Source organism: Panthera leo, chromosome F2 (genome assembly GCF_018350215.1).
Source record: "Panthera leo isolate Ple1 chromosome F2, P.leo_Ple1_pat1.1, whole genome shotgun sequence".
Taxonomy (NCBI): domain Eukaryota; kingdom Metazoa; phylum Chordata; class Mammalia; order Carnivora; family Felidae; genus Panthera; species Panthera leo.
This window is the reverse complement of record NC_056695.1, coordinates 44,616,505-44,642,093: the sequence shown is the minus strand read 5'-3', so window position 1 is coordinate 44,642,093 and position 25,589 is coordinate 44,616,505. Positions and strand designations below refer to the sequence as shown.

The 25,589-nt window shown below is 39.1% G+C and overlaps 1 protein-coding gene and 1 long non-coding RNA gene across 3 annotated transcripts in view; one reads left to right on the top strand and one right to left on the bottom strand.

Annotated features, from left to right (window-relative positions):
• Positions 1-21,714, top strand: part of STK3 (serine/threonine kinase 3) — a 282,817-nt gene extending 261,103 nt beyond the window's left edge. Inside the window, exon 11 of the mRNA XM_042923147.1 lies at positions 21,487-21,714. Within this exon, the coding sequence (XP_042779081.1) occupies positions 21,487-21,645 (159 nt within the window). The 3' untranslated portion in view covers positions 21,646-21,714. The remainder of the gene's footprint in view (positions 1-21,486) is intronic.
• The window catches only part of LOC122210470, a 33,128-nt gene extending 10,018 nt beyond the window's left edge, over positions 1-23,110 (bottom strand). The window contains exons 1-4 of one of the 2 annotated variants that reach the window (XR_006198077.1): positions 22,897-23,110; positions 11,288-11,376; positions 10,241-10,322; positions 9,434-9,876 (exon numbers count right to left, since the gene is read on the bottom strand). This is a non-coding gene — a long non-coding RNA (uncharacterized LOC122210470). Of the gene's footprint in view, positions 1-9,207; positions 9,877-10,240; positions 10,323-11,287; positions 11,377-22,896 lie in introns of those variants that run through there. The other variant, XR_006198076.1, reaches the window with a different exon arrangement.
• Between the last annotated feature and the right edge of the window lie 2,479 nt (positions 23,111-25,589).

The following is a 25,589-nucleotide window of genomic DNA, read 5'->3' as shown; positions in this document are numbered from 1 at the left end:
ACCGTTTCGTAGTCTGGAGATATCTGGGGGGAATGCTAGGAGCATCTAGTTAGTAGAAGCCAGGGTTGCTGCTAAACCCTCTACGGTGCACAGGACAGCCCTCCAAAACAAAGAGCTGGGCAACCCAAAATGTCAATATTGTCCAGGTTGAGAAACCCTGCAACAGACTTCTAGAGCCTTTCTCTGTGTCCTTTTCTTTCCTTGTCCCTTTCCTTCATTAGGGCCATTCCTCCTGGTCTAATATTATGCTAGGCCAGCATTGCAACTTTATACCTCATCACTGAAGCTTTTCCATGCCTGTCCAGCAGTCAGAGCTGCAGGGGTGACCATTTCTGGTGGAAGGCATCTGGTGGAATGGGAAGTTACGGAATGAACTGCTAAGGGACTCTTGGGAAAGAACCCATGAGTGGGATTTGTGGATAGGAGTAGTACAGGAACCATCAGTCCTCAGCCATGGCCATCGTGGATGTATCTTGGCTGCTATGGAGCTGGAGTTAGGACTTGTCTTTCAATGGACATGTATGTGATGGGAGAGGAAATCATCAACAGTGATATAATTTATAAATCTTAGAGAACTTGAAAAATTTGGGGGTTGAATCTAAAAATGGTTTTGGCTATGGTTATTTTTGAAATGAAATAAATTATGAATAATTGTCACTTGCTCAGTATCTATTATTTATGTCATTAGAAGTACCACGTTGATTTTTTTTGGTAAGCTGTGTTTTATTGCACCTCTAAAATCTGTTCCTGTATTTGCCTTTTTCATTTGCCAGTAACAAGATTGTCAGTTCTCAACTTAAAAAAGAGAGAGAGAGAGAGAAAGAGACATTGTTCTCACCTGGAATCAATTTTCCCCCTTTTCTGTTGGAATGAATATCCTAGTTACAAGGGGCCCACACAACCAGAACATTTACCCATAGCCATTTAAGACTGCTGATAAGTATAAAGTATAACTCTGTTACAGTGACCTCATGTCAGTGTCCTTTGCAATTCTGATTAGTCCCAGTAATTATTTTGGACCTTTCGTCACCTCTCCCAAGTCTCTGCCCCGTGTTAGAGTTTGTGGGGCAGTAAAGCTCTGAGCACTAGACAAAGGTGCTCCCAAGTCTTCACATCTGCAAGAAAATCACTGCATGACTCTCACCTTCCCTCTACACCTTTGGTTTTGACAAATTATCTGGAGAAAACAGAGGACATTATTACGTTGCATACACTTAGAACATGAAACTTTTCTCCCCCAAGAGTTTGAATAAAAACTTGTAACTTACATTAAGTGCATTGGATTAAATGTCAAGTGTCAAATGTTGACGTTTTCTCTGCCCAGTGTATCTACCTTTGCCTTGAAATGTATCTACCTTTGCCTTGAAGTGTATCTGAGGTATAGATAGTGCTTATGGTGCTACATAGTTCACTTTCTTTTTAAAAAAATTTTTTAATGTTTTTATTTATTTTTGAGAGAGAGAGAGAGAGAGAGAGAGACCCAGCATGAGCAGGGGAGGGGCAGAGAGAGAGGGAGACACAGAATCCCAAGCAGGCTCCAGGCTCCGAGCTGACAGCAGGGAGCCCGATGGCAGGGTTCAAACTCATGAACCACGAGATCATGACCTAAGCCGAAGTTGGACACTTAACTGACTAAGTCACCCAGGCGCCCCTAACTTTAAAATAAATTTGAACATCACGCTACTCTGTCTCCTATACTTAGTCATGACCAACTGTCATGATTATGTCATGACCAGTATGTCATGATTAGCTGTTAGGATTAAATAAGAATTTAATCAGCAGCTCAAATGGTCCCACTTGGGAGTAAGCTAAGAAAGGTCATTGAGGGGCGCCTGGGTGGTCCAGTCGGTTGAGCGTCCGTCCGACTTTGGCTCAGGTCATGATCTCACCGGTCATGAGTTTGAGCCCTGCATCGGGCTCTGTGCTCATGGCTCAGAGCCCAGAGCCTGCTTCCAGTTCTGTGTCTCCCTCTCTCTCTGCCCCTTCCCCGCTCGTACTCTGTCTCTCTCTCTCTCTCTCGAAAATAAGTATTCAAAAATTTTTTTAAAAATTAAAAAAAAAGGTCATTGACACATAGAACAAGAAATTCTAGGGGAGCATTGTTCCAAATTTGGGGGGAAATTATTATTGTTAAACCTGCTGTTTACAAGATTCTCAAAGTTTTAGCCCACAGGGACATGGTGGCAGTGTTTTGTTTCACTTCTTTAAGCTTGATGTTTAGTTTTATTACAGTATAGCTGTCAGATGTTGCTTTAAAAGCCCTTAAAAGATTTAATTGTCTTGGGCAGCGTCTGACTTGGCTCAGGTCATGATCTCACAGTTCATGAGTTCAAGCCCCACATCAGGCTCTGTGCTGACAGCTCAGAGCCTGGATGGAGCCTGCTTTGGATTCTGTGTCTCCCTCTCTCTCTGCTCCTCCCCTGCTCACATTCTGTCTCTCAAAAAGAAATAAACATTAAAAAAAAAAAAAACTTAAAAAAAAGATTTGTCTTTATTTTTAAATATTTCAGATGCATGCTTTTTCTGCTCAGACCTCATTTTTGTTATATGACCTGGAGGTATTTTCTTCAGATAGTATTTAATCTTATTATGGATTAATGTTTCTGATACTAGATTTTTTACTTTCCAAAACATAGCAGCCTTCAGAACAATCTAGTAAAAAACCTATTGCAGTCAACTCTAACACTGCTTCATTGGGCTTGAGAAATGAAAGGCTTTTGAGGTAAGCTAAGGGAAACCATCTCTGTCATCATGGTCTTTTCCCTCATTATTTTTTATGTAGATAGGTATTCTACATTCTGCCTCCTCTTCTGGCCACTGTTCTTGGTCTCTCTGACCAAGTTGATATTCACATGTTAAGCAGAAGCCTTTCAGGCACTCGAACCTGAGAGTCTACCAACCTCTGGCCTCTACCCAACAGTAAGATGTCAACGATTTGAATTGAGGCTCCTAATATGAAAATTGTGGTAATATATTGATCAAGACATTTTAGTTTGTTGAATGTGGGTATACGGATGAATTCTGATTTCACGAAACACCATCACAGTAACATCTTTAATGATTAATATTGAATTGTTCCGCGTACCTTTAAATGTGCCATAGTGATGATAAACATTGATAAATTGATACACAGAATCTTCCACAGTGGTTTTTGAAATGTAAAATGGCACTCATTATTAATGTATTATTTATGAGTCACAGCCAGGGTGATGATGCATCATCCCTTGTTACTATCTACTATTAGCAGATATTACTAAAATAGTAGCATCTACTCTTTTGTCTGTGATAGGCCGCTCTTTAGACAAATTACACATTGATTAGTAAGAATTCAAGCTTTTCAGTGTCTGGTCAAGGCAAAATTCCACCTCAAAATTCAACAGAATCAAGAGAAACTGCAGACCCTGAAAAGATATTTACAAGACTAGGAAAACTCTTGGACTATGGGGATATATTTATGCTTAGTTCTTTTAGCTTATTGAACAAGAATTTATTAGGCACCTGCTAATTGCTAGGTTAGGACCTGAAGGAGGAGAAGGAGGGAGTGAACAGTAGTGTAAAGTGCAGCTTGGCGGGCGGTGGGGGGGGGAGGGGTGTCAAACAAGATAAAAACTATAAAAATTCATTTGATTTTAGTGACTTAAGAAGAGTGGTGTGGAGAACATGAGGGGGCAGAAACAGTGTGAGGTGAGTTGAAGTGTGGTTACCATTTTAGAAAGTAGACACTTTTTCTCCACACATCTGAGACGTTTGACTTTCAAGAGGAGAAAAGAGAAGTATGGCAACTAGAGGGGTGGTTTGCTGTGTTTAAGACAGGATGTATTTGGAAAGTATCTCAGTTTTGATGCGTAAAGAGTTTGATGGTGCACAAAGAAAGAGAACCATATAGTTAGGTTTCTAAGACCACCCCTGGCAATCTGGCCTTGGATCAGAGGGGAGGTATGAATCCTCCCTTAAAGCAGAGTGTATGGAAGATGGATGGGCAGGAATGTTTCTACACTGCATTGCTTTCTATTCAGAAAGAACTTGGAGCTTTGTCTTGTTATGAGAATCACAAACTACTTTCTTTTAATCAAAAGTAATAGCTTCCTTTCATAGTACTTTTGATCTGTTCTTTATCTGCCATATAAATAAAGGCTATTATGCCTCCTAATGATCTCTCAGGGGTTATCAAAAAGTAACACATTTTTGAAGGTACTTTACAAAATTAAAGAATTTTAAAATGCTAAGTGCTTGCATAATCATTCATCTTAACCTCATAATTTGGGGGCCATTTTGCTCCCAATTTAGTATGGATTTTATGATCCAGAGCTGTTATTTTTTTTTTTCTATTGCTTTTTACCTACTGATTTTCATTTACCTTCTTCTGTGGATTTTTGCTAGTTCAGGTATAGTAATTAGTATTAAATTATTTCTTGTAAACAAATCAGAAATAATATGAAACCAGATTTTTGGCATAAATAAAACATCTTTCGGTTTACTGTGAAAATTCTCATTTTTATCTTCCGTGTAACAGAAGATAAAGATTGTAGACTTAGCATAATACCTTGTACATTCAGTCATTTGAGATCTTAGATTTTGAGGAAATTGTGTTATTTAAGGAAGCCACTAAATCATTCTATACCTCATTAATTTTTTTTTTTTAATGTTTATTTTTGAGACAGAGAGAGACAGAGCATGAACGGGGGAGGGTCAGAGAGAGACAGAGACAGAGAATCTGAAGCAGGCTCCAGGCTCTGAGCTGTTGGCACAGAGCCCAACACGGGGCTCAAACTCACAGACCGTGAGATCATAACCTGAGCCGAAGTCGGAGGCCCAACCGACTGAGCCACCCAGGCGCCCCTAAACCTCATTAATCTTATCTATAAAGTCAGAATAATGCCTATTTCCAAGTTATCTGTCCCATTTCACAGAATTACTATGAGGTCCATCTGATATGTCTGTAAACATGTAAAGTGTAAAATATTTTAAAATGTATTATGATGTGAAAAATATTAGACCCCAGGCTCTCCTGGCCAATTACAAGCTCCCCTTTGACTCGAAAGCACACTTGAATAAGCGTGATAAGAAATGAACACAGCTAGCACAGGGCTTTCACTTACCACTTAAGCATCACTGACTCGTAAGTTTCTGTGCTAATCTACATCTAATTTAAAAATCTCTAAGAAACCATCTCTTTTGGGGGGAAAATTACTGCAGCTGATAAACTATGTATCTCTGTATAGGGTAATGTTTCAAAGTGCCAGCTCTGAAATTAGGCTGCCTTGGATTCGAATCCTGGCCATGCCTTTTAGCAGCTAAGTGTCTTGGGTAAGTTTAAATTCTTGGTGCCCCTGACAATTTTAACTCAGAAAAATGGTGGTGTTAACAGTACTGTTTCACAGAACAGTTGCCCTTCAGATGACAGCAGAGTCATTTAACAGCATAGTGTCTGCCAGTGCCATGTGCTCAATAGATGTGAGCTGTGATGTGTATGAAATTTATAGTGATATGAATCAATATATAAAATAATATTGCTTATAAAATAAGTACCTTCAGAAGATTAAATTATAAATAGCCAAGTTCTGACCAGATCTTTTCATTTAAGTAGCTTCACCCATGAGATTTTAAATACCTTTGGAAGAACATTTTCTCTCTTTGAATCATTACAATAGCTTACTTTTGGGGGTTCCAGATTTACACCTAGTAAGTAGTTGGCCACATACCTGTAGCCCAGAAATGGTAGTGGTGATTCTTTCTCTAACCAAAAAAGATTCTGAAATACTGTATACTATGCTTTAAAAAAAAAAAAAAAAAAAAAAATGGAAGCAGGTCTCTGCTCTGAGAAGGCAGACAACATGTGGTGCCAAATCTGGCCACTAGAGGGTGCCGATAGCCAGCGACCTAGCCCTTCCTTAGAGACTGAGAGCTTGCCCTTGTGAGAGGGGTTCAGGAACTGCCACTAATCATGATCTGTAGAACTCAGTGGTGTCATGCTTTCTCGGGTTCCAATCACCATTGATCTGATATTGGCCCATCTGCCTTCTCAGGGACCAGGGATTGAGCTGGAAACCTATTCCCCTCCTTTGTAAACCTGTTAACGCTGAGCCAATTGAGCTTTTCATGTTACCCCTGCCCTTTTCAAAGAGGCTCACCCATTCAGAAATCACGGTGGTCACAATTCAGTTGATTTAGGAGGATTTAATTGTATTCTATCCTACTGCTTCCACTTTTGCTGCTCTCAGTTATCCTATAAGTTAATTTCTTAATGAGATTTAAGAGATTTTACAAAATAGTTACCAATTATTCAGTACTTCATCATTCTGCAAAGTTAAAAACCCACTACTTAAAAATCAATAAACAGTGCCTTCATTTTTATACTCAGAGCAGAGATTTGGCAGGGGATGGGGAAACTTCCACTGCTGTTGACCTAGCAAAACTACCTAGTAGGAAATCTGCCCTCTTCATTTTTAGTTGGTATAATTCAGGATGACATTCATTAAAGGTCAATAAAAAACAAAATTTCTAGTGATTGAAAAACTATAGAAAACTAGGAGATAGCTGACAAAATCTGCCACTGCCTCAGTATTTTAGAGTCCTCTCTCCTTCCTTGGACAGCATGGTCGAGCACAGTCAGCTTTTCTGTCAGATGGGCTAAGAGAGTGAGGGTGGTCTACGTAGAAGACTCTGGAATGAGTAGGGTTGAGAGGAGGCCTTGAGCTTATCTCTGAGTAGTGGCCAGTGCCTGTTTCTTCCCTCTGGGTGAGCAGGAGAGATGTGTGGATTGGTGACCCCAGGACTGGAGTGGGCCTGCCTGACAGAAGATTATGCATTTTGGTTAAAAGAATTTAGAGCAGGAAGAGGTTCATTCACCTGGATCTTCCTAACTAAAAATGGGGTGGGTGTCATGGGAACCGAAAAACGGACAGTGTTGTGTAGACCAGATTACAATATTTGCAATATTTAAGTCAGTTTGAAGGTAATTCCTCTGCATGCAGTATCTTTCAAAATGACTTCCTCCTGCTCTGAATCTAATGAGGCAAAGGAAATTTCTCTCACAATATTTTTGTCTAAGAATGCTTTGGAGAATTCTGACATTTGTTGGTACGAGGTCTGTTGGGTCATTTCTTAAGGATTGGAAGTTACGTGATATTGTATACTAATACAAAATAATTTCAGGATAATCATCCAGTGGATTAGCTCCTCTGAATAACAGCATGTGCCAGTCACTTGCTAAAAACATTTTACGGAAAGTTCCTCAAGAGCACATTGAATTTAACAGCCATATGCTTTTTTGTTACTTTTCCACAGGAGGTAAACCAATAGTATGTCTTTCATTTGATAAGTAATTAAAGATGCATTTTTCTTTTTATCCTTATTAAAATTGGACCATTTAAGGCTGAGGTGAAATTTCATCCTGAAAAATAAAATGTTAAGATTTGCTAGCAAAACCACTTCATATTAATGTATAGTATTCAAGCCAGAGCTCACATTCTGATCCCCAAGTTTCCACAAGAGACCACAACCTCCTGGCTTCCCAGGAGATGCAAAGTGAGATTGGCCAGTTAAGGTGAATCCCTCAATGTCCAGTTCTTGCTTCCGCTCCCATGTCCGCATTGGTGGTGGCGCACTCAGCAAGCAGGTGTTTGATTCAAGGGAAGATCTCACCAAAAGTGCTTGCCTCTGTGAGAGGTGATAGCGATAGCTTGTTCCAAGCCCACGCTGGAAAGTTCTGGGAACGTTGGGAATGTGCTCATTTTACAAGGTGGTATTACAAATACGAGTTTGATGCCATGTTCTCTATTAAATTAGTTGGTACCAAAAACAATTTTTAAAAATCTAATTTAGTGCCATTCTCAGACCAAAAAAAAAAAAAAAAAAAAAAAAAGCCTTCATGAAAAATTCATTTTACTGTAGTCCCCTAAGTGTAAAAATTTTAGTTTGCTATAAATTTTTACCCTTAAGCTATTTTGCTTGCAAATGACACTGGCATATTACTGTCATCTTAATTTTCAGTGACTTACGCATAATAGTTGTGAGTCTAAGATGACGACATACCTCATAAACACTACTGTCCTCTCCCTAAACCAGAAAGTCGAAAGTTTGAAACATTACGTTTGCAAGTTGATGCCCCCCCCGTAAGACACATTTAATTTAGCCAGTTTTATGTTCACTTAGTCTCATTTTCTGTTTTATCTTAGATTAATAACATTTATGAACATATCTTAAAAGTTATTAACGAAAGGACAAGGGCAGAAGCTGTCATCTTCAGTTTTACTCAGTTAGTGGTTTTGCTTTGAAGTTTGCATAAGACTGATTGTTATTAAAGTAGGCAGGAATTTTTTTTTTCTTTTAACGTTTCATAGGAGCTCTCTGATGTGTATTCTTTTAAATCCCTGAATATCTTCCCGGAGTTTTGACTGAATTCGTGAATTTGTATGTTAATATCTGGGAAATTTAAAATACTGTTTCAGCCACCAATCATGCCAATCTAAAAGTAATATTTATGTTAAATGTTATATTTTTGGTAAATTTTATTTTCTGAGGCCCATGTGGCAAGTAAGGATGAATAACTTTGATCAAAATTTGTCTTTGCTAAGTTTTAAAAAAATATTTTGCCATATTTGCGTCAGACCGTGGTTCCTCTTCTGTGGTAGATTGATGCCTCAAAACTAGAGTCAGAGGTACCTGCTTATTTGTAGGTGTTGTTTCACTACTTAAAAAAATCATTGCAATCTGAGTTTCATGATTTGTGGTTTTCAGCTGACCTCTATTTTTAAACTTTTTAGAGATTTGTCGAAGTAAATTTTGCATCTTTAAGATAGGAATTTAAATTGTCAGAGTAAGTTTTGTGAAACTGCTGCAGTAGAAAGCTACAAATGGTTGTTCTTGGTGATATTGGTAAGAACTCTATCCTCCCAGGGCACTTCATTCAATGCATGTTTGTCAAAAGAGTAAACTGTGGTGTTTATTATCATTTTGAAGAATTTTTTTTACAGAAGCCATTTTTCTGGAAAAGAATGAGTCGGAATCAAAATAAATGTATTATCCGGCTTGCAGAATAAACATGTAATGGAGCATGAGACCATCCTGTAGTGGAATAAACAAAATATGCTGGATAATACCCTGATTTTCCCAGATACTCCTTTTCCTTTACTTAAGTTGTAAGTGCTCCTACTTGATAGTGTGAGCGCATGTGCGCGCGCGCACACACACACACACACACACACACACACTTTTTTATTTTATTTTACTTTTTTGGAGTTAACAGATATGTGCCATAGTGTTGAAGGGGACTTTTCCTGTTGCCACACATTAGCACTAGAGACCGTAGCTGAAGACTGCAGTACCCCATATTTTGAGGAGAGCCACCAACAATTGAGGCCAGACATCTCTCTCCAGGGTTTACTAAAAGCCCTACCATCCTTCTTTCATTCAGTAAATATTTATTAGGTACCTGTTCCAGGTAGTGTTCTAGGCACTGGGGGTGCAGCCATTGAGAAAGTTCTACCCTTATGGAATTCACAATCCAGTGGTCTAGTAGAAGAAGAAAGTAGCTCTCTTCTTGCTTCGATTAAAGTCAGGGGTGGAGGGATGGGATGTCTTCCAGAGAGCCAGTCACAAATTGGTGGTGCCTGCAGGAAAGGGAGACTGGCATCTAGTATCCCAGCCAGCTGCTCGCTAAGCTGGTTGAACCAGGAAACCCACTGACGTGCCACTAGAGCAGAACTCAGTGGGGAAGTTCTGGGAGTCTGGGGGGGCATATTAACATAGACATAAGGAAAAGATGCCTGGAATAAGAGAGCGATGTCCATGTCTCTCGCAAAGAGTTCTGTAGGTAGCAGACTTCTGTAGGTGGAGCCAAGGCCTGCAGGGTAACCGGGGTCATGTTGGCGTATTCTAGGAAAGAAGAGACTAGGGTACCTCTCCCTTTCCTTGGGTCCTGGTGGCCCCTGGAAAGTATGGAGAACAACCTCTGCAATCTCTGTGGCTCTAAACACGGAGGTCAGACATCATAATGCTGCCAAGGGGGCTTCCAGTCCAGAGGAGACAATACCTCACCCAGAGAGCTGCTCTCAAGAGGGGTGAGCACCATGATAGTACTGCCCACCCTGTCAGGAAATCCACACACACTCCTTAGTCACAAACCACCAGTAATCAACCAAACCAGAGCAGGACTGAAACCTCCTTCCACCAACAAGTAAGCATTCCCATCACAGGATCCCGGTTTTCTTCCCAGCTCCCAGCACCAGAGGAGCTAGACCTTGAAAAGAGATGGGAAGAAGGTTCTAGATGCAGGCAGCCTCTCTTTCCACTGTAAGCCTCTTGGTCTGTGCAAGCCCATACTGAGGGAAGGAACAAAGTTTATCATTAATATGACATTGAAGTTTATAATTAGCCTGGACTTTTAATAACTAAAAGTGACCAGAAATCAGTGAGATCTGTCCAAGATTCCTTAAGGGATGTGTCAGGGAAATTTGGCCTAGCACAGCTGAAAAAATATGAGTGGAGAAAAATGAAACTCTTTTAAGTTTATATAATGGTTACACAAAGATTTGACTGCCCAATAAACTAGTTACAGATATATTTTAAGGACTTTGTAAAAAAAATTGTAATTTAAAAGAAGATTTTTATGTTTATTTATTTTTGAGAGAAAGAGAGAGAGCACAAGTTGGGGAGGGGCAGAGAGAAAGAGAGACAGAATCCCAAGCAGGCCCCGTGCCATCAGCGCAGAGCCCGACGTGGGGCTCGACCCCATGAACTGCGAGACCATGACCCAAGCCCAGATGAAGAGTCAGCCGCTTAACTGACTGCACCACCCAGCCTCCCCAAGGACTGTTTTTGGAAATGTTTATTATCTTCCATACTAGTCATAAAGTTAATTTTTAAAGAAATAAAATATATAAGCAAAGTTAATCACTCAATTTGTTAATCTCATTTATGGCTTAATCAGTGTTTTAAGATACTCAAAGTATTCATCGGAATCGCTAAGAGAAGGCATCAAAGCTAATAGAACTTCTTCATCTGGCCCTTAATAGATCTGGAAAGATTTAATTAGTAATTTGGTTTTAAGTTACTCAGATTTTGTTGTATTGGGCCTAGAATTTTAGAGCAGCTTACAGTATAACAGGGCTGTATGGGAATGAACTCCTCCCTGATATTTTTAGCAGACAAAACTACTAGAAACTGAAAAGCATAGAAGGAATGGGTATTCAGCTGCCATTAAGGAATGCAACTGAAATGTCATCATTCCTTTTTCACATGGGTGGCTCAAGTTTCTCCAGATCAGGGTGATGATAGGGATGCTTACCAGCTTGCAGCTCATGGGGAGATCCCAGCTGAACACAACACCAAAGCAGCGAGCGGACAGTCCGAATGGGCACAAGCCAAGTCTTGCTTCTGTATCAAGGGGACATGTCTTGTTGGTTTTGTCTTGGCATTTCTCTTATTGATAAAATGATGGTGTCTATCCCAAATCACTATGTAGGAATGTATTTATTTTGCTAGAGAGCTGATAAAATTAAAAATGCTTAAACATATCACTGACTTCATAAGGCCGATTATAGCTAAAATACAACAATAACTTATAAATAAAATACTCCATTGAGAGGAAAGCTGGGATTTTTAAAAGCAGTGCTTCCCTACTTTTAATCTCTGAACAATCTGTCAGGAACTGTTTTATGTGATATCTGGATTTTGAAGTGCTTGTAGATCTTGGGAGACCTAGGAAACAGCTCTTAGTAGACTCCAATCCCAACTTCTATTAGTGGGTTTGATGTGAGCTGTGAGTGCCTGCATGAACACGTCTAGCTGGGAGACCTGTGGTGGGTCACTTGGGCTCTCCTGGTGTCCTGACCTCTAAAATAGGGCTGATAATATCTACCCCATAAGGTAATTGGTAGGATTAAATGACTTCATGCCCAGAGCGTAGGACAGTGTCTAACACATTGTAAATGATTAGTAGTCAGCACTTTTCTCTTCTCCACTGATATCCACAAGAAGTGGTTTTCTCCCTTTTCTTTGGGAATGAAAATAAAATCCCAGTGTCTTAAATTTACTTTAGATGCCCTGAGGTTAAACAAATGCTTCATGGCAGTTTCTCTTTAGAGTCCTGAAATATTTATAGTCATTTAGTCAGTCAGCTGTAGACAGGGGCCACTCAGCTCAAACAAGGTTGCATGTAATTCTCTCTCCAAATAGTGTCTGTTTTGGGAAGAAGGTTCTGCTAGTAGATTAATGTGAATGTAGCTTTTAAGGGCATGTTTTACAGTGAAGAATTCCATTTTTACTCTTTAGTGTGTCAAGTGTGAAATTATCACAGTCTTCGTTATTTTTATAACTCCTTATTACTCCATATTTTAAATGTATCTGTATGTCTTTCTTTAACAGGCTTCATACTAGTTTGGATTGACTTGAGAGTTTGTGTATTCTTCTCAGTCTGGAAATGAAATCAGGAAATGCCTTAATACATTGGTATTTCAATGGTTTTTGAACAAGTGTCATACCCATGATCTCTGTTGTTCAGTCTTAGGGAAGAAGGCCCCTTACCTGTTTATATATATCTAAACTAATTGGCAGATTTGACTGGATTTTTGCTAGTATTTTGGTGCATTTCCCACTCTCACTGTTAGCAAAATGAGTGTGGCAGCCTCTATGAACAGTGTTTTGTAAAACCGAACCAGATTCCATTCAACACAGTAAAAATTTGAGCTACAATGGAATATTAGGGGGAAAAGGAGTATACTGCTCCAGGCCACAAACAACTCAAAACAGTCTGAGGCATGCACTGGTAAATCTTACAAAATGCTATAGGCAATTCAGCATCAAAATTGCCATAGAAAATTATTGTTGTTAGCCATTCTGTTGATAGTTCATATTGTTAGAATTGCTAGCAGATGGGAGAATAGATGAGTCAGGATACGGTATTAACAATCCATATTTTTTTAATCACAAGCCACTAATAAGGTCTGTAGCATCTGTGAGATTTAAACAGTTGCTAGGAAGAGTTTGTTTTCCCAGTAAACACAGCAAACCTTGTACAGGATTTTCTTGATTGACTATTTGACTAAATGTGTTAACATTAACATATAAGACCATTTGCTTCATTGTGACGGTGTCGTGTTTATTTTGACAGACTGATTATACCAGCAACTCATGGACCCGTTGAGTCTTGAATGTTATCACATTTATGCATTTTAAAACTTCATAATCTTATTTCTGCTGTTTTTAGAGAGTAAGACTTTTGAAAAAAACCTCTCATGTAATTGGGACTGTTTTTGACAAAATAATATAAAAATCTAAGTGTTTTCCTCAGAGAGCTCTTAAGATACTATTTTAGGAAGTAATTCACTCTTATCACTTGAATACAATACATTAGGTTTTTACATTTTTTTTAAATTTTTTGTTTAATCTTTATTTATTTTTGAGAGAGAGAGAGAGACAGAGCATGAGCAGGGGAGGAACAGAGAGAGAAGGAGACACAGAATCCGAAGCAGGCTCCAGGTTCTGAGCTGTCAGCACAGAGCCCGACACGGGGCTCGAACCCACGAACTGCGAGATCATGACCTGAGCCGAAGTCGGACGCTCAACTGACTGAGCCACCCCGGCGCCCCCATTAGGTTTTTATAGTAGGTTGGATACATAAACTTGCAGGAAGTTCTGACATTACTGACAACTCTTCTTGGTCAGTAACTAGAAGCTTTTCTGGTTCTCGTAGAGTTCAGAAGTAATTCTAATGATTAAAAGAGTGAGCTATCAAAACGATCAGTTTTAAGATTTAATCTTACCTTCTATCTTCTCACACCACTGTGTTGTCTGTGCCCCTGCGTCAGGCAAGAGCTAGTAAGTAAGGGAGCTGTTCATTTGCATATCATTTATTTGGACTTGCTTTTTCTTTTTTAAGGGCTACTAAGAAATATGGTTTTGCTGGGTAGTGATCTGTAATCCTCCCAACCTCCTGGATGTGACAATCCAGGACAGTTATTAACAAAATGGGCTGTGTGGTCGAGCTGTCACTTATGTCCCAAACTATACCAATTTTCAAACAAATGCTGACCTCTATTGAAAAGTGGTTTTGACTTTTTTAACTTACAAGCAATCCATCTACTCTTCTAATTATTGTTTAAAAGTTAGTGTTTATATTTAAACTCTTTCACTTGTTTTAAACAGCCTTTCTATAAGAGGTGGGAAGTCCTAGTCTACCGAGTGTCCTGAAACTTAAAGAAAATGGTATTTCTACCTTGTGCTGACTTTCTGCAGTTTATTTCATTGTAAAAAAAAAAAAAACTGCTTTATAAAAATATCGTATGCAATGTTTTCTCTTCACTGTGATCTTCCTAGTTGAATATTTTCCCTTTCAGCTATTTTCCCTTTCAGCTCAGGTTGAAGACCCTGGAAATTTCTTGGCACCACACCCTTCCCATTCATGGTGTCGTAACATTTTGAACACTCTGGCAGTGCTAACTAAAAGTATCGAACTTGGGGCGCCTGGGTGGCTCAGTCGGTTAAGCAACCGATTTCGGCTCAGGTCATGATGTCACAGCTCGTGAGTTCGAACTCTGCATCGGACTCCATGCTGACAGCTCAGAGCCTGGAGTCTGCTTCGGATTCTGTGTCTCCCTCTCTCTCTGCCCCTCCCCAACTCATACGCTCTCTCCCTCCCTACCTCTCTCTCTCTCTCAAAAATAAGTAAACGTTAAAAAACATATGCATCAAAGTTGTTATAATGAAAAAATGCATTGGCCTCGAGGTCAGATTGTATCTCTGCCATCAACCAACATTGTAACTTTGAGCAAGCTGGCTCCCATTTTCTCACTCAAAATAAGGAAGCTAAAATAGATCATTTCTGAGGTTTTCATTTGCAGTAAGATTGTGTGAGGTTTAACTCATAACCCAACCTTATAGTTTATGCTCCTGTTAAACAATGGTTTGTTCATATGCAGTGGTGTTTAATAATCCCAGATTCACAAAGTGTTTCTCTGAGGCTCATATGATTCAATTTACCTGACCTCAGTTTAAACTCTTTTTATGGCAATTGATTTTCTTCTCTGTCCTTAATATGTCTTGCCCCCTGATACTTGTCATTTCAAATGTTCAAGAGAAGCAAACATTCTTGTGAATAGAAAAACATGCCTCGGGTAATAAAACTGTATTGTCCTGAAACTCATCTCCTTTTCTGTGGCTGTGAATTTGAAGAAGTTCTGTCTTTGCTGATAAGACCTTCCTGTTACCGCACGTCCACTCATTTAGTCACTTAATGAAGTTATATATCCTTGATGTTCGTCACAGTTGTCAAACTACAGTTTTCTCTCAGAATGTTAAGATCTGAAAATCTAAGAATCATCGTTCGTTGCGCAAGTTCTGTGTTACCATTAAATTCAAAATCAAATGTTATTAAGTAGAATTAGCCTACAACATATAAAAGCCATCTCGAGATGAGTTATTCATTTTTATACATTTGTTCACATACAGCCATAACCACAATGTACGCATAACCTAAAATTCTCTTCACTGACTTCACTTACAGAACTCTAAACTGACAACTATGGTTTACTCTGCATTTATTTTGGAATTAGTCATCTGGCAGATGGCTATGGTAATATAGCTACTTTGTGTTCCTTGTATTGTAGAAAGATGGTTCATAAGTAACATTTCTTTGCTATATTTAAAAATATATAAATTCAAGTCAATTTACCACAAGCTCTGTTGATCCATAAACATAAGAATTCTGAAGTGATTTCCTTTCCTTTTTGTGAAGATTTTCAAGAAAGCTAATTTTAGTGACTGAAACTTCTGTCACAGTAATATTGATACTAATTCAGGAAGCTCAACTTTTCCTTCTTGTATTATCCTCATTAGCCCCCAAAATTGTTTTCATTTGGATTAGCATTTTAAAAGGATGATAGTGGAATTGTTTAATATTACAGGACCATGTTTGTCATTATGAGTCTCCATAAAATTTTATCTGGTTTGTGACCCTATTTACTACTAAGCCGTTGAGCAGTAGTGCTTTCCAAGAGCTTGGAAAAGCTGCTCCTGCCCCATTTCTCCCAACCCCGCAATCATTTTCATGCCTGTGAGGCTTGGTAGCTACAGAAATGCAGAATGCTAAATATATGTTATTAGGATTTATCATAAGTCAGAACTCAGCCAGAAGTGCATGTCTAAAATCATACCCACTGTATAAAAAGTGAAAACTTCTACCAGTTAGATTCACATTTTTTTTGTCTAGATGACACCATGATCCAGTTATTTAGAAATCTACTGATATTTCTCTTCTATTAACAAAACGAGAAGAGCCTCTGGCAACAAAGGCTACAGTTTGGGGATTATTTTTTGTTGGATACCATAGATCGTAAGATCAAGGAGAAAACCTTGTCCTGGATAATCTGATCCTCATCAGGAGCTTCGGTTATAGCCTAAATGCTGATGATTCCCTAAATCGGTAGCTTTAATTTCTCTGCTGAACTCCAAAACTCCAAATTATAATCCATATCTAATGTCTCCACCTTGATGCCTTGTTCATATCTCAAACTCAGCAGGACTAAAATGTCATGTGATCTACTCCCGTACCTTATTAATGATAACTCTACCCCATTACCCTAGCTTGAAGCCAGAATCATCCTAGCCCTTCCTTCTTCCTGACCCTTCGTAATCAACCAGTCAACAAAGAAAGCCCTATCAGTTCTACTTCCAAGTCTCTCAGATCCCTCCCTTCTTCTGAGTCTCCACTTCCTTTTTCCTAGTCCAAGCCTCATCCTCTCACCAGACTGTGCAGTAACCTGCTGACAGGCCTTCCTGCCTCCATTTTCACCCATGGTATTCCATTTTCTATACCTGCTAGTAGGTACATTTTTCTATCTCATATATGATCATGTCACCAGTTATGTTCACAATTATCTAGCATTTCCTTCTTCGCTACAGAAAGTTTGTAGCAACATGCTTAAAGGTCTCCTGTCTCCTTCTGTCTCCTCTCCTGACCCCTCCCCCCATGGATCCGCCCCACATCCCAGCAGCCAGCTGAGGTCTCCAAAAGTATGGAGCATTTGGGTACCTTATACATTTCTATTCATGCTGCTTCCCTTCTGCCCTGTCCTATTTGCCATCTTCTCAGCTTACCCATCCTTCAGTCAATTAGCTGTGTGTGGACCTGTCTTGCCAGCTAGATTGCAAGTTCTCTGTGGGAGGTAGAGTGTTCTATTCATCTCTGTATCCACGTGCTTGGTCCATAGAAATTACCAATAAATATTTTAATAAATGAGTACTCTGGAGTTCTCTGACAGCTCACCTGAAAATGTAACTATGTATGTTTCTTACATAGATGTCAGATTTCCTGTAACTTCAACCTTACAGAGCCACAAATCTGAAATCAAATTTTTTAAAAAAACAAAAACACTAGAAACAGGTGGTACAAGCTTCAGCACTAAAACCATGCTCTGTCTTTCCTAAAACAGCCTCAGGCCTTCATTAACGTATTTATTTTTATTTAGTGTAATGCTTTCTAGGACCGTTCAATCACTTTTCTGGTTCCCAATAGATGAACAAACTATGTAAAGAGAGAATGATATCTTTCTCTCTTTATGTCATGAAAAGGAGCTGATAGCTTTCTCTCAAATGAAGATAAAAAGCCAAAAAGGAGAGAGGAAATTAATACATGGCATAGATTAGTAGTAGAAATTAATAATGGGGATTCATCATTAAGGAAAGATTGCTTTAGGTCCTGTGTCCTCTCCTTTAGAAGCCGGCATATTCTGTAAAGTACTTCATAAAGATTTTCTCTTCAAAACGGTTGAAACAAAGTTTTTACCACCTAAAAAACTAAGATTTAGGTACTTCATAAATTTTCTTATATGGAACATCTAATTCCCTAACAGTCCTGGATGATTCTCCAACATCACAGACCTGTTCGTCACACATTTTACATATTGAAAATATACAAGTCTATTAGAGGGGGAAAACTTTCTTCTAAGTAGCTTCTTTCTCTGAATTTCGTCCATTACTGTAATATAATATTTATAAACTGTTGGTAATTTGCCCCAGTAAGGTAGTATAAAATATTTACAGGAATATGTTAATGCAAAAATTGTTTTCCTTTGCTTTGATGCTATTTCTCCTAATCTTAGAGTAACCCATTCCTTTGAATCATTTTTTTCTGTATTTCTATTTACCCATCCTCATGCCATGGTATTTAGCAGTACAGTTTGATCGTTTCTAACCATGTTTACAGTATCTAAAGTTTAAATATTTTTTAGAATATCTGACAGGGGGACCTGAAACTCATTCATAAAAGTCAATTACAAAATAATAATAAATTTAGAATCAAATACTAAATTGTGTTGTTTAAATTATGAATGTTATATTGAAATTCAGAGATGGGAAGATTAGTGTGGACTGAAAAAGAGACAAAAGTGAAATGGGATCGCATGTAGACAGCACCTGGACGTGTCTTTCTTTCATTTTTTTTTTTTTTTTTACATTTATTTATTTCTGAGAGACAGAGACAGAGAGCGCGCGCGCAGGGGAGGGGCAGAGAGAGAGGGAGACACAGAATCTGAAGCAGGCTCCAGGCTCTGAGCTGTCAGCACAGGGCCTGACACGGCACTCGAACTCACAAACCGCGAGATCATGACTTGAGCTGAAGTCGGACGCTCAACCGACTGAGCCACCCAAGTGCCCCGTCTTTCTCAGGGAAACAAGGCCCTATGTGGTGTCTAATTGGTTCTTCATCCCCTTCCCCCCCCCCCCCCCCCCCGCCGCCATCACCTGTTCGTCCAGTTCAGAAAGTTCTGAAGTCCCCTATTGGCTTATTCTTTATCCTCCCAGAGATTTGAACATATTTAGCCATATTAATAGTGGCATGATTAGTACTTGGGTTAAAAATTAGTGAAGAATATGATAAAATACAATGCATGATAATATAAATGCCTATAATGGTGTGTTATAGTAAAGTAGCTTCTTTTTATGACAGGGCATATTGTATATATATATTATTATATATATGTATACACCAGAACTTTTCATACACCAAGGCAAGTGGTACTCACCTTCAGAATCATCATCCTGGGAGCCCACATACTCTTTCCCGTAACACTGTCATGCCTATATTTTTGGAACGCCTCTTTTGAATTTACTTCAGAGTCTGTGACTCATTCTTTTCAGTATCCTCAGTGGTGACAAACCTTTTTCAGTGAGAATGGATTTTTTAGAACCAAGAGTAATTTAGGGCCAGGTAAGGTGAGGAAAGTGGAAGGATCAAGCTGAAAAATGCTATTTTTGGTTAAAATTGACATGTTGACTATAAAGTAATGAGAGCACTTTCTGATTTGGCTCATAAAATAACCGAAGACAGTTCTCTTATTAAAACAAAAAATTGCTGCAAGTGTTATCACATTAAGACCAAGTCTGAATTACTCTCATGGAATTCTCCTGCTGTGGAGCAGATCATGATTCCCTAAAGTCCAAACCCTGCTTTGCCTAGCTTGGGACCCCACCAGCCCCTGGTTCTGCAGCAACCATAGTCCTTCCTCAACATGGTGGAGCTTCCTCCTCAGGGCCCTGCTCATCTCTGAGACAACCCCCTTTTCAAGGACCAGCATGGTCCCTGCTCCCCTAAAAGGGATCAGCTTAGTGACGCTTCTCTCTTTTTGTTGGGAATCTGTTTAAAAAAAAAAAAAAAAAAAAGACCAAGAAGCAATAGATGTTGTCCCCAGGAAAATGTACACTGAACCTGCGAAATTGGGTACATGAGAAGCTTATTCATGGACTTAAGAACCTCTCACTGCAGTCAATCTGTACTATATGCAGTAGGGTCTTGTGTCAGTCCCACATATTTCTAGTTGCTGATCTCACCCTTCTGACTAATATGCAGGTTTCCTTTATTTTTTTTAAGAGAGAGAGAGAGAGGGAGAGAGTGCAAGTAGGGGAGGGGCAGGGAGGGAGGGAGGGAGACAGAGGGAGAGACAGAGGGAGAGAGAGAGAGAGAGAGAGAGAGAGAGAGAGAGAGAGAATCCCAAGCAGGCTCTGCACCACCAGCGGAGAGCCTGATGTGGGCCCCAACCCATGAACCATGAAATCATGATCTGAGCCAAAGTCAGACACTTAACAGACTGAGCCACCCAGGTGCCCCAATTTGCAAGTTTCTTAAGGCAAGGAAATAGTTCAGTGCTTCTTTGCTTTCCTTACAGTACCTACCAAGATGCTGAATATGTAATAGCATTCTGTAAATCACTGTGGTTTAACAGATTTTTTAAAACCACTTACCTGCCACCATTGCTTTAATAGTTTCGGAATGAGACAAAGTTTTAGACTTTTTTTAAATGTTAGTAAGATAAAGCCCAAGTGTTAGGTTATATATTTCAGGGCATCTTAAAATATGTTTCTCAGGAGATAATCCATATCTTGCTGTTTTCACATACAAAAAAAATTTTAATGTGTATTTATTTTTGAAAGAGAGACAGAGCATGAGTGGGGTGGGTCAGAGAGAGAAGGAGACACAGAATCCAAAGCAGGCTCCGAGCTCTGAGCTATCAGGACAGAGCCTGACACAGGGCTCAAACCCACAAACCGCAATATTATGACCTGAGAGCCAAGGTTGGACCCTTAACCAACTGGGCCATCCAGGGGCCCTGCTTTTTTCACATATAAATAATTACAGTAAAGCTCAGCATGCCACAGATCCTGTTATGTAGAATGGATTTCATCCCCCTGACCTGAGGCCTCTCACCTCCTGTTATACAGAAAACCAGTAAAGGATTGCTAGTGTTGTCTCTGGAAGCCAGAGTAATTGAACTGAATCACTGTGGTCAAACTAGATCATTTAGTCAAATCACATCATTATTGTCGAACTATAATGTATGTGGTGAAAAGCTGATAGTTTATTCTCAAATTGACCAGCAGGTCAGAATTTACTCGGCACTAATATATCAGGCTTGGGATATTTTGAGGCATAAATTAAAAATCTTATTGTATCAAAATGTTTGGGATAGAAGTATTCTAGGTAATTTAATTTTTTGATTAAACAAGTACTTAAAATTGAAGCAATTGGTAAAATGCAGGATAGAATGGGTAATTTAACCTGCATTCAATCTTGTCACATTCTTGGGTGATCTCTTCAAGTGTTCACAATTATGACAGTGCTCCAGAGCTGGCAAGGATGTGAGAGGTTAGAGTGAATATATCCGGAGCATATCCTGAAAGTCCGTGTGTTGGCAATGGTGGATTTGTTTTTCTGCCCTTCTTTAAAAAACTAATACTTTTCATCTGCTTATTTTTCTCATTTGTTCTTTCCTAAAAGCAGAGGTTTTTTTTATTGCTTTTGTTGCAGAATTAAGATTCTTATAAGGCGTGACTTTTTGGTTCTTTAGTGAAGGAATTCCTGTTTTAGTTATTGAACCATATTTCAAAGACGTTGTAGAGAGTTCGCTGAAATATTCATGCTAAACCCCATTAGATTTTAACCTATTGTAGATAATTTTATCCTGTATTGATATCTTCACTTTTTTCTGTTTCTAGTTAAAAAATCTAAGTCTAGAAGAACTACAGATGCGGTTAAAAGCACTGGACCCCATGATGGAACGAGAAATAGAAGAGCTTCGTCAACGATACACGGCGAAAAGACAACCCATTCTGGATGCAATGGATGCGAAGAAAAGAAGGCAGCAAAACTTTTGAGTCTGATTTCTTCCCTGTTTGTTTCTATAACTATTCTGGAGACCAAGAAACCACTAAGAATTGAAGGAATATTATTATTGGGTTTTTTTTAATCCCTAAGATTTGTGCTCTACAACTAGGCAACAGTCCAAAATTGACAATGGTACCTATCTAGTAAATTTCCACAGGGCAGAATTTACAACTATAGCCACTATGTTTTCATTCTTAGGTAATGAAAACAACAGAAAGGTATTCTTCTCTAGATCTGTCAGCTGCATACCAGCACTAAAACTGTGTTATAAAACAAAAGCTGTGTTTAGAGACCTTGAAAATCTGAAGCCATTGTTTAATTGTACAGCACCATAGGGCTTTATGTTACAATATTCTTTATTCTTATTTCTGGTAGCTTATTTATTGTATCCCCTACGTAAGCTTATTTATTTATGCTGTTTCACTTTGTTTTGTTTTTAAAGACGAGATCAGGATAGCTTTGGTGAAGGTAGGGCGCATTAATAATAGATGATAACGTACAACCAAATTGTACTTTCAGCAGGGAGCTATGGGGGTACATTCCTTGATTTCCAGGATAGTTTTCCAATAGAAGCAAAGCAATAATAGAAATAGTACCCAAATGGGCCAGACATTTTTTTATACTGAAGCAATAATTCCATTTTTACCTTCTGAAATTTTGTTTAATGTTTTTATTCCTGATGTTTGGTACAAATAAAACTATATTTAGATCACACGGAGCTATAATGTTTAAAACCAAAGAAATCAATGGAACTCTTGCACAAAAAAGTATGGTAAATATTTTAAAAGAAATAAATCCTTAAAACAAATGCAATTTGTTTCATGTTTCATATGTAGGTCTGATAGCTAAACTGTATCAAACTGTAATAAGCTCATCAAATTTATTCCTGTGAAAACATGCTCAATTGTCACAGGACTTTTTTGTTGATTTCACTTATTTCCTGGGAATTGGTAAACATCATGTGCCTGACGATAACAAAATAGCAGAAACATTTGTACTGAACTGTACCAGCCTTGGGGACTGAATAAAAAGATTAAAACCATTAAAAAGAAACTCATTTCTAAGCTGAATGAAGGTTTGCGTGATTGATCTGGGACCAGTCATTTCCGAAGCTACATATGGCCATCTTGACCGTGTTTGGTCTTTTGTGTGTTTAATTACTGTGTGTAAATCATAAAGACAAATAAATTTTACTGTGCCACCCAGCGTATTGCGTCTCTCTGTCTTTGCAAAAAACTCACCACCTGGATTCTATCTTTTCCTGGCGAGGCAGGTATACTAGTGAGGACGGGCTGGATGATGGATAACAACCGTGAAACCTCAGTGGCTCAGCATAGTAACACAGCTCATTTCTTTCTGATGCTCCGTGCCCACCCCCGCTTGGCAAGATACCCTGCTCCTGTCGCTCTCACCCAGGGACCCCACCGATGGTGCCTTCACCCTCTGTAACATTAGTGGTCACCCTGGCAAGGGAAGGAGCACTGACAAGTCACACAAGCTCCACTGTGACACGTGTCAGGTTGGCCACACCCTGTGTTCAGAACCAGTCACGTGGCCACTCCTCATTTCAAGGGAGCAAGGAGATGCAACCTTACCATGTGCCTGGAGGGGAGAGAAGGGAGATGCCGGCAGGTTCACTGATGACCACCAGAGAAGGTATATCATCTCCAGAGAGCTTTTATTCCATTTTAAAATGGCAGATGCATGGGGCGCCTGGGTGGCTCAGTCGGTTAAGCGTCCGACTTCAGCTCAGGTCACGATCTCGCGGTCCGCGAGTTTGAGCCCCGCGTCGGGCTCTGGGCTGATGGCTCGGAGCCTGAAGCTTGCTTCCGATTCTGTGTCTCCCTCTCTCTCTGCCCCTCCCCCGTTCATGCTGTGTCTCTCTGTGTCTCAAAAATAAACGTTAAAAAAAAAAATAATAATAAATAAATAAAAATGGCAGATGCGTCCCGGGTAGTGCCTTGAAGTAACATTTATCTCTGCTCTGTTGAGTCGTTATAAGTCACATAGGAATTACAAGATTGTTAAAATAGTGGGAAGTATTGAAAAATTTCTAAAGGTAATTCAGAATGAAGACTAAATCTACAATATATGCTTCAGCTGCATACTTACGGAGTCTACTTGGGACAGTCAGATGAGTCAGTCCCCTCAAGCACCCTGCCTTTTTTACCCCTTCCTTAATTGTTTTTCTTTTCAGTAACCTAATACCCTGCCTAATTGGGTGGAATCAAATGACTGACTTGCTACCATCCAAGTAAAACCGCCCACATGAAATGTCAAGAAACCTATGAAGAGGATTTCTCTCCAGTTTGCTAAATTAGAAAATGTATGCAAATTAATTCGATGAGGCCTGTTAACCACTCTTTCTAATTCAGTCTCAACAAGAATCCTCCTTTTAATAGTAAACATTGAATGTTCCAATCACATTGTAATTTGTATATAAATAGGTTTTATATCCTGTTGTTATTTTTATTCTTTATACACACACACATACACACACACAAGAGAATTAAGAGCAGTGAGCATATTTTTATTTTAGAGACTTGGGAAGCTCTAGAATATTTTAGGATAATCTTTTAAAATTCTTCCAATCTTCTCAGTCTCTGCCCCCCACCAATCAAAAAAAGGAACTTATGATAAGTTTTGAAGAACCAAAAGCCATGAAAGAAAGCTTCAAGTCTAGGTAAGCCTTGATTAATCGTGATGCTGAGGCAAGAGTTTTCTGGTTATTTTAATGAGTTTAAGAAGAAGCCTCTTATTATCTTAACCTTGGCTTCTGAGAACATTCCAAAAATAGGTAAGTGTACTTTCTGCACACCCCCGTCCTTTCATAAACGCAGAATTGTAAGTGTGATCGTAGCTAATGAGTGAGGATTTTGTCTTGCCTAAAATCCAGCATCATTGTATATGTTGTTCTGTAGATGAGAAGGTTTTTTCTGATCCTAGATGACTCATTTCTACAGACTTACAATACACTTAGCTTATTTTAGCAGTAATAGTTTTATGTTCATAATATGAGCTAATTTGGTCAATATAAATTGGGGAAGAGGGGTGCCTGGGTGGCTCAGTCGGTTAAGCGGCCGACTTCGGCTCAGGTCATGATCTCGCGGTCCGTGAGTTCGAGCCCCGCATCGGGCTCTGTGCTGACAGCTCGGAGCCTGGAGCCTGTTTCAGATTCTGTGTCTTCCTCTCTATGACCCTCCCCTGTTCATGCTCTGTCTCTCCCTGTCTCAAAAATAAATAAAACGTTAAAAAAAATTAAAAAAAAAAAATTGGGGAAGAAAATGTTTTTATTTAAATGGATTTCAAAATAATACCATCTATTATTTGGGACATTTACTATTTGTCAGACACTATGCTAAACAACCTTACATACATGACTTACGTGCTTTTGTGTTTCTTTCCTCTGCTTATTTATTGAATCACATCCCCAAGGTTTAAAATCACTCTCTACTCACTGCAGGATATGTAGCTTCTCTAGCGGAAATTCTATAATACATCAATAAAATGTTTTTAACTTAGTCACAGGAAATCTTTTCAAATTACTGACACATTAGCATTCAATAGGAATGCTATTTTTGTTTCCTATTCTGTGTCAAAGATTAATGATTAAAATAAATCCTGAAAATACTAATGATACAACACTCTAAATAGAACATCATTTTTTAGGGACACCTGGGTGGCCCAGTCGGTTGGGCGTCCGACTTCAGCTCAGGTCATGATCTCATGATCCGTGGGTTCAAGCCCCGTGTTGGGCCCTGTGCTGACAGCTCAGAGCCTGGAGCCTGTTTCAGATTCTGTGTCTCCCTCTTTCTCTGACCCTCCCCTGAGGGTCATACAAATCTATGCTCTCTCTCTCTCTGTCTCAAAAATAAATAAATGTTTAAAAAAAAATCATTTAAAAAAAATTGGAGTTACATTGCATTAGTAAACT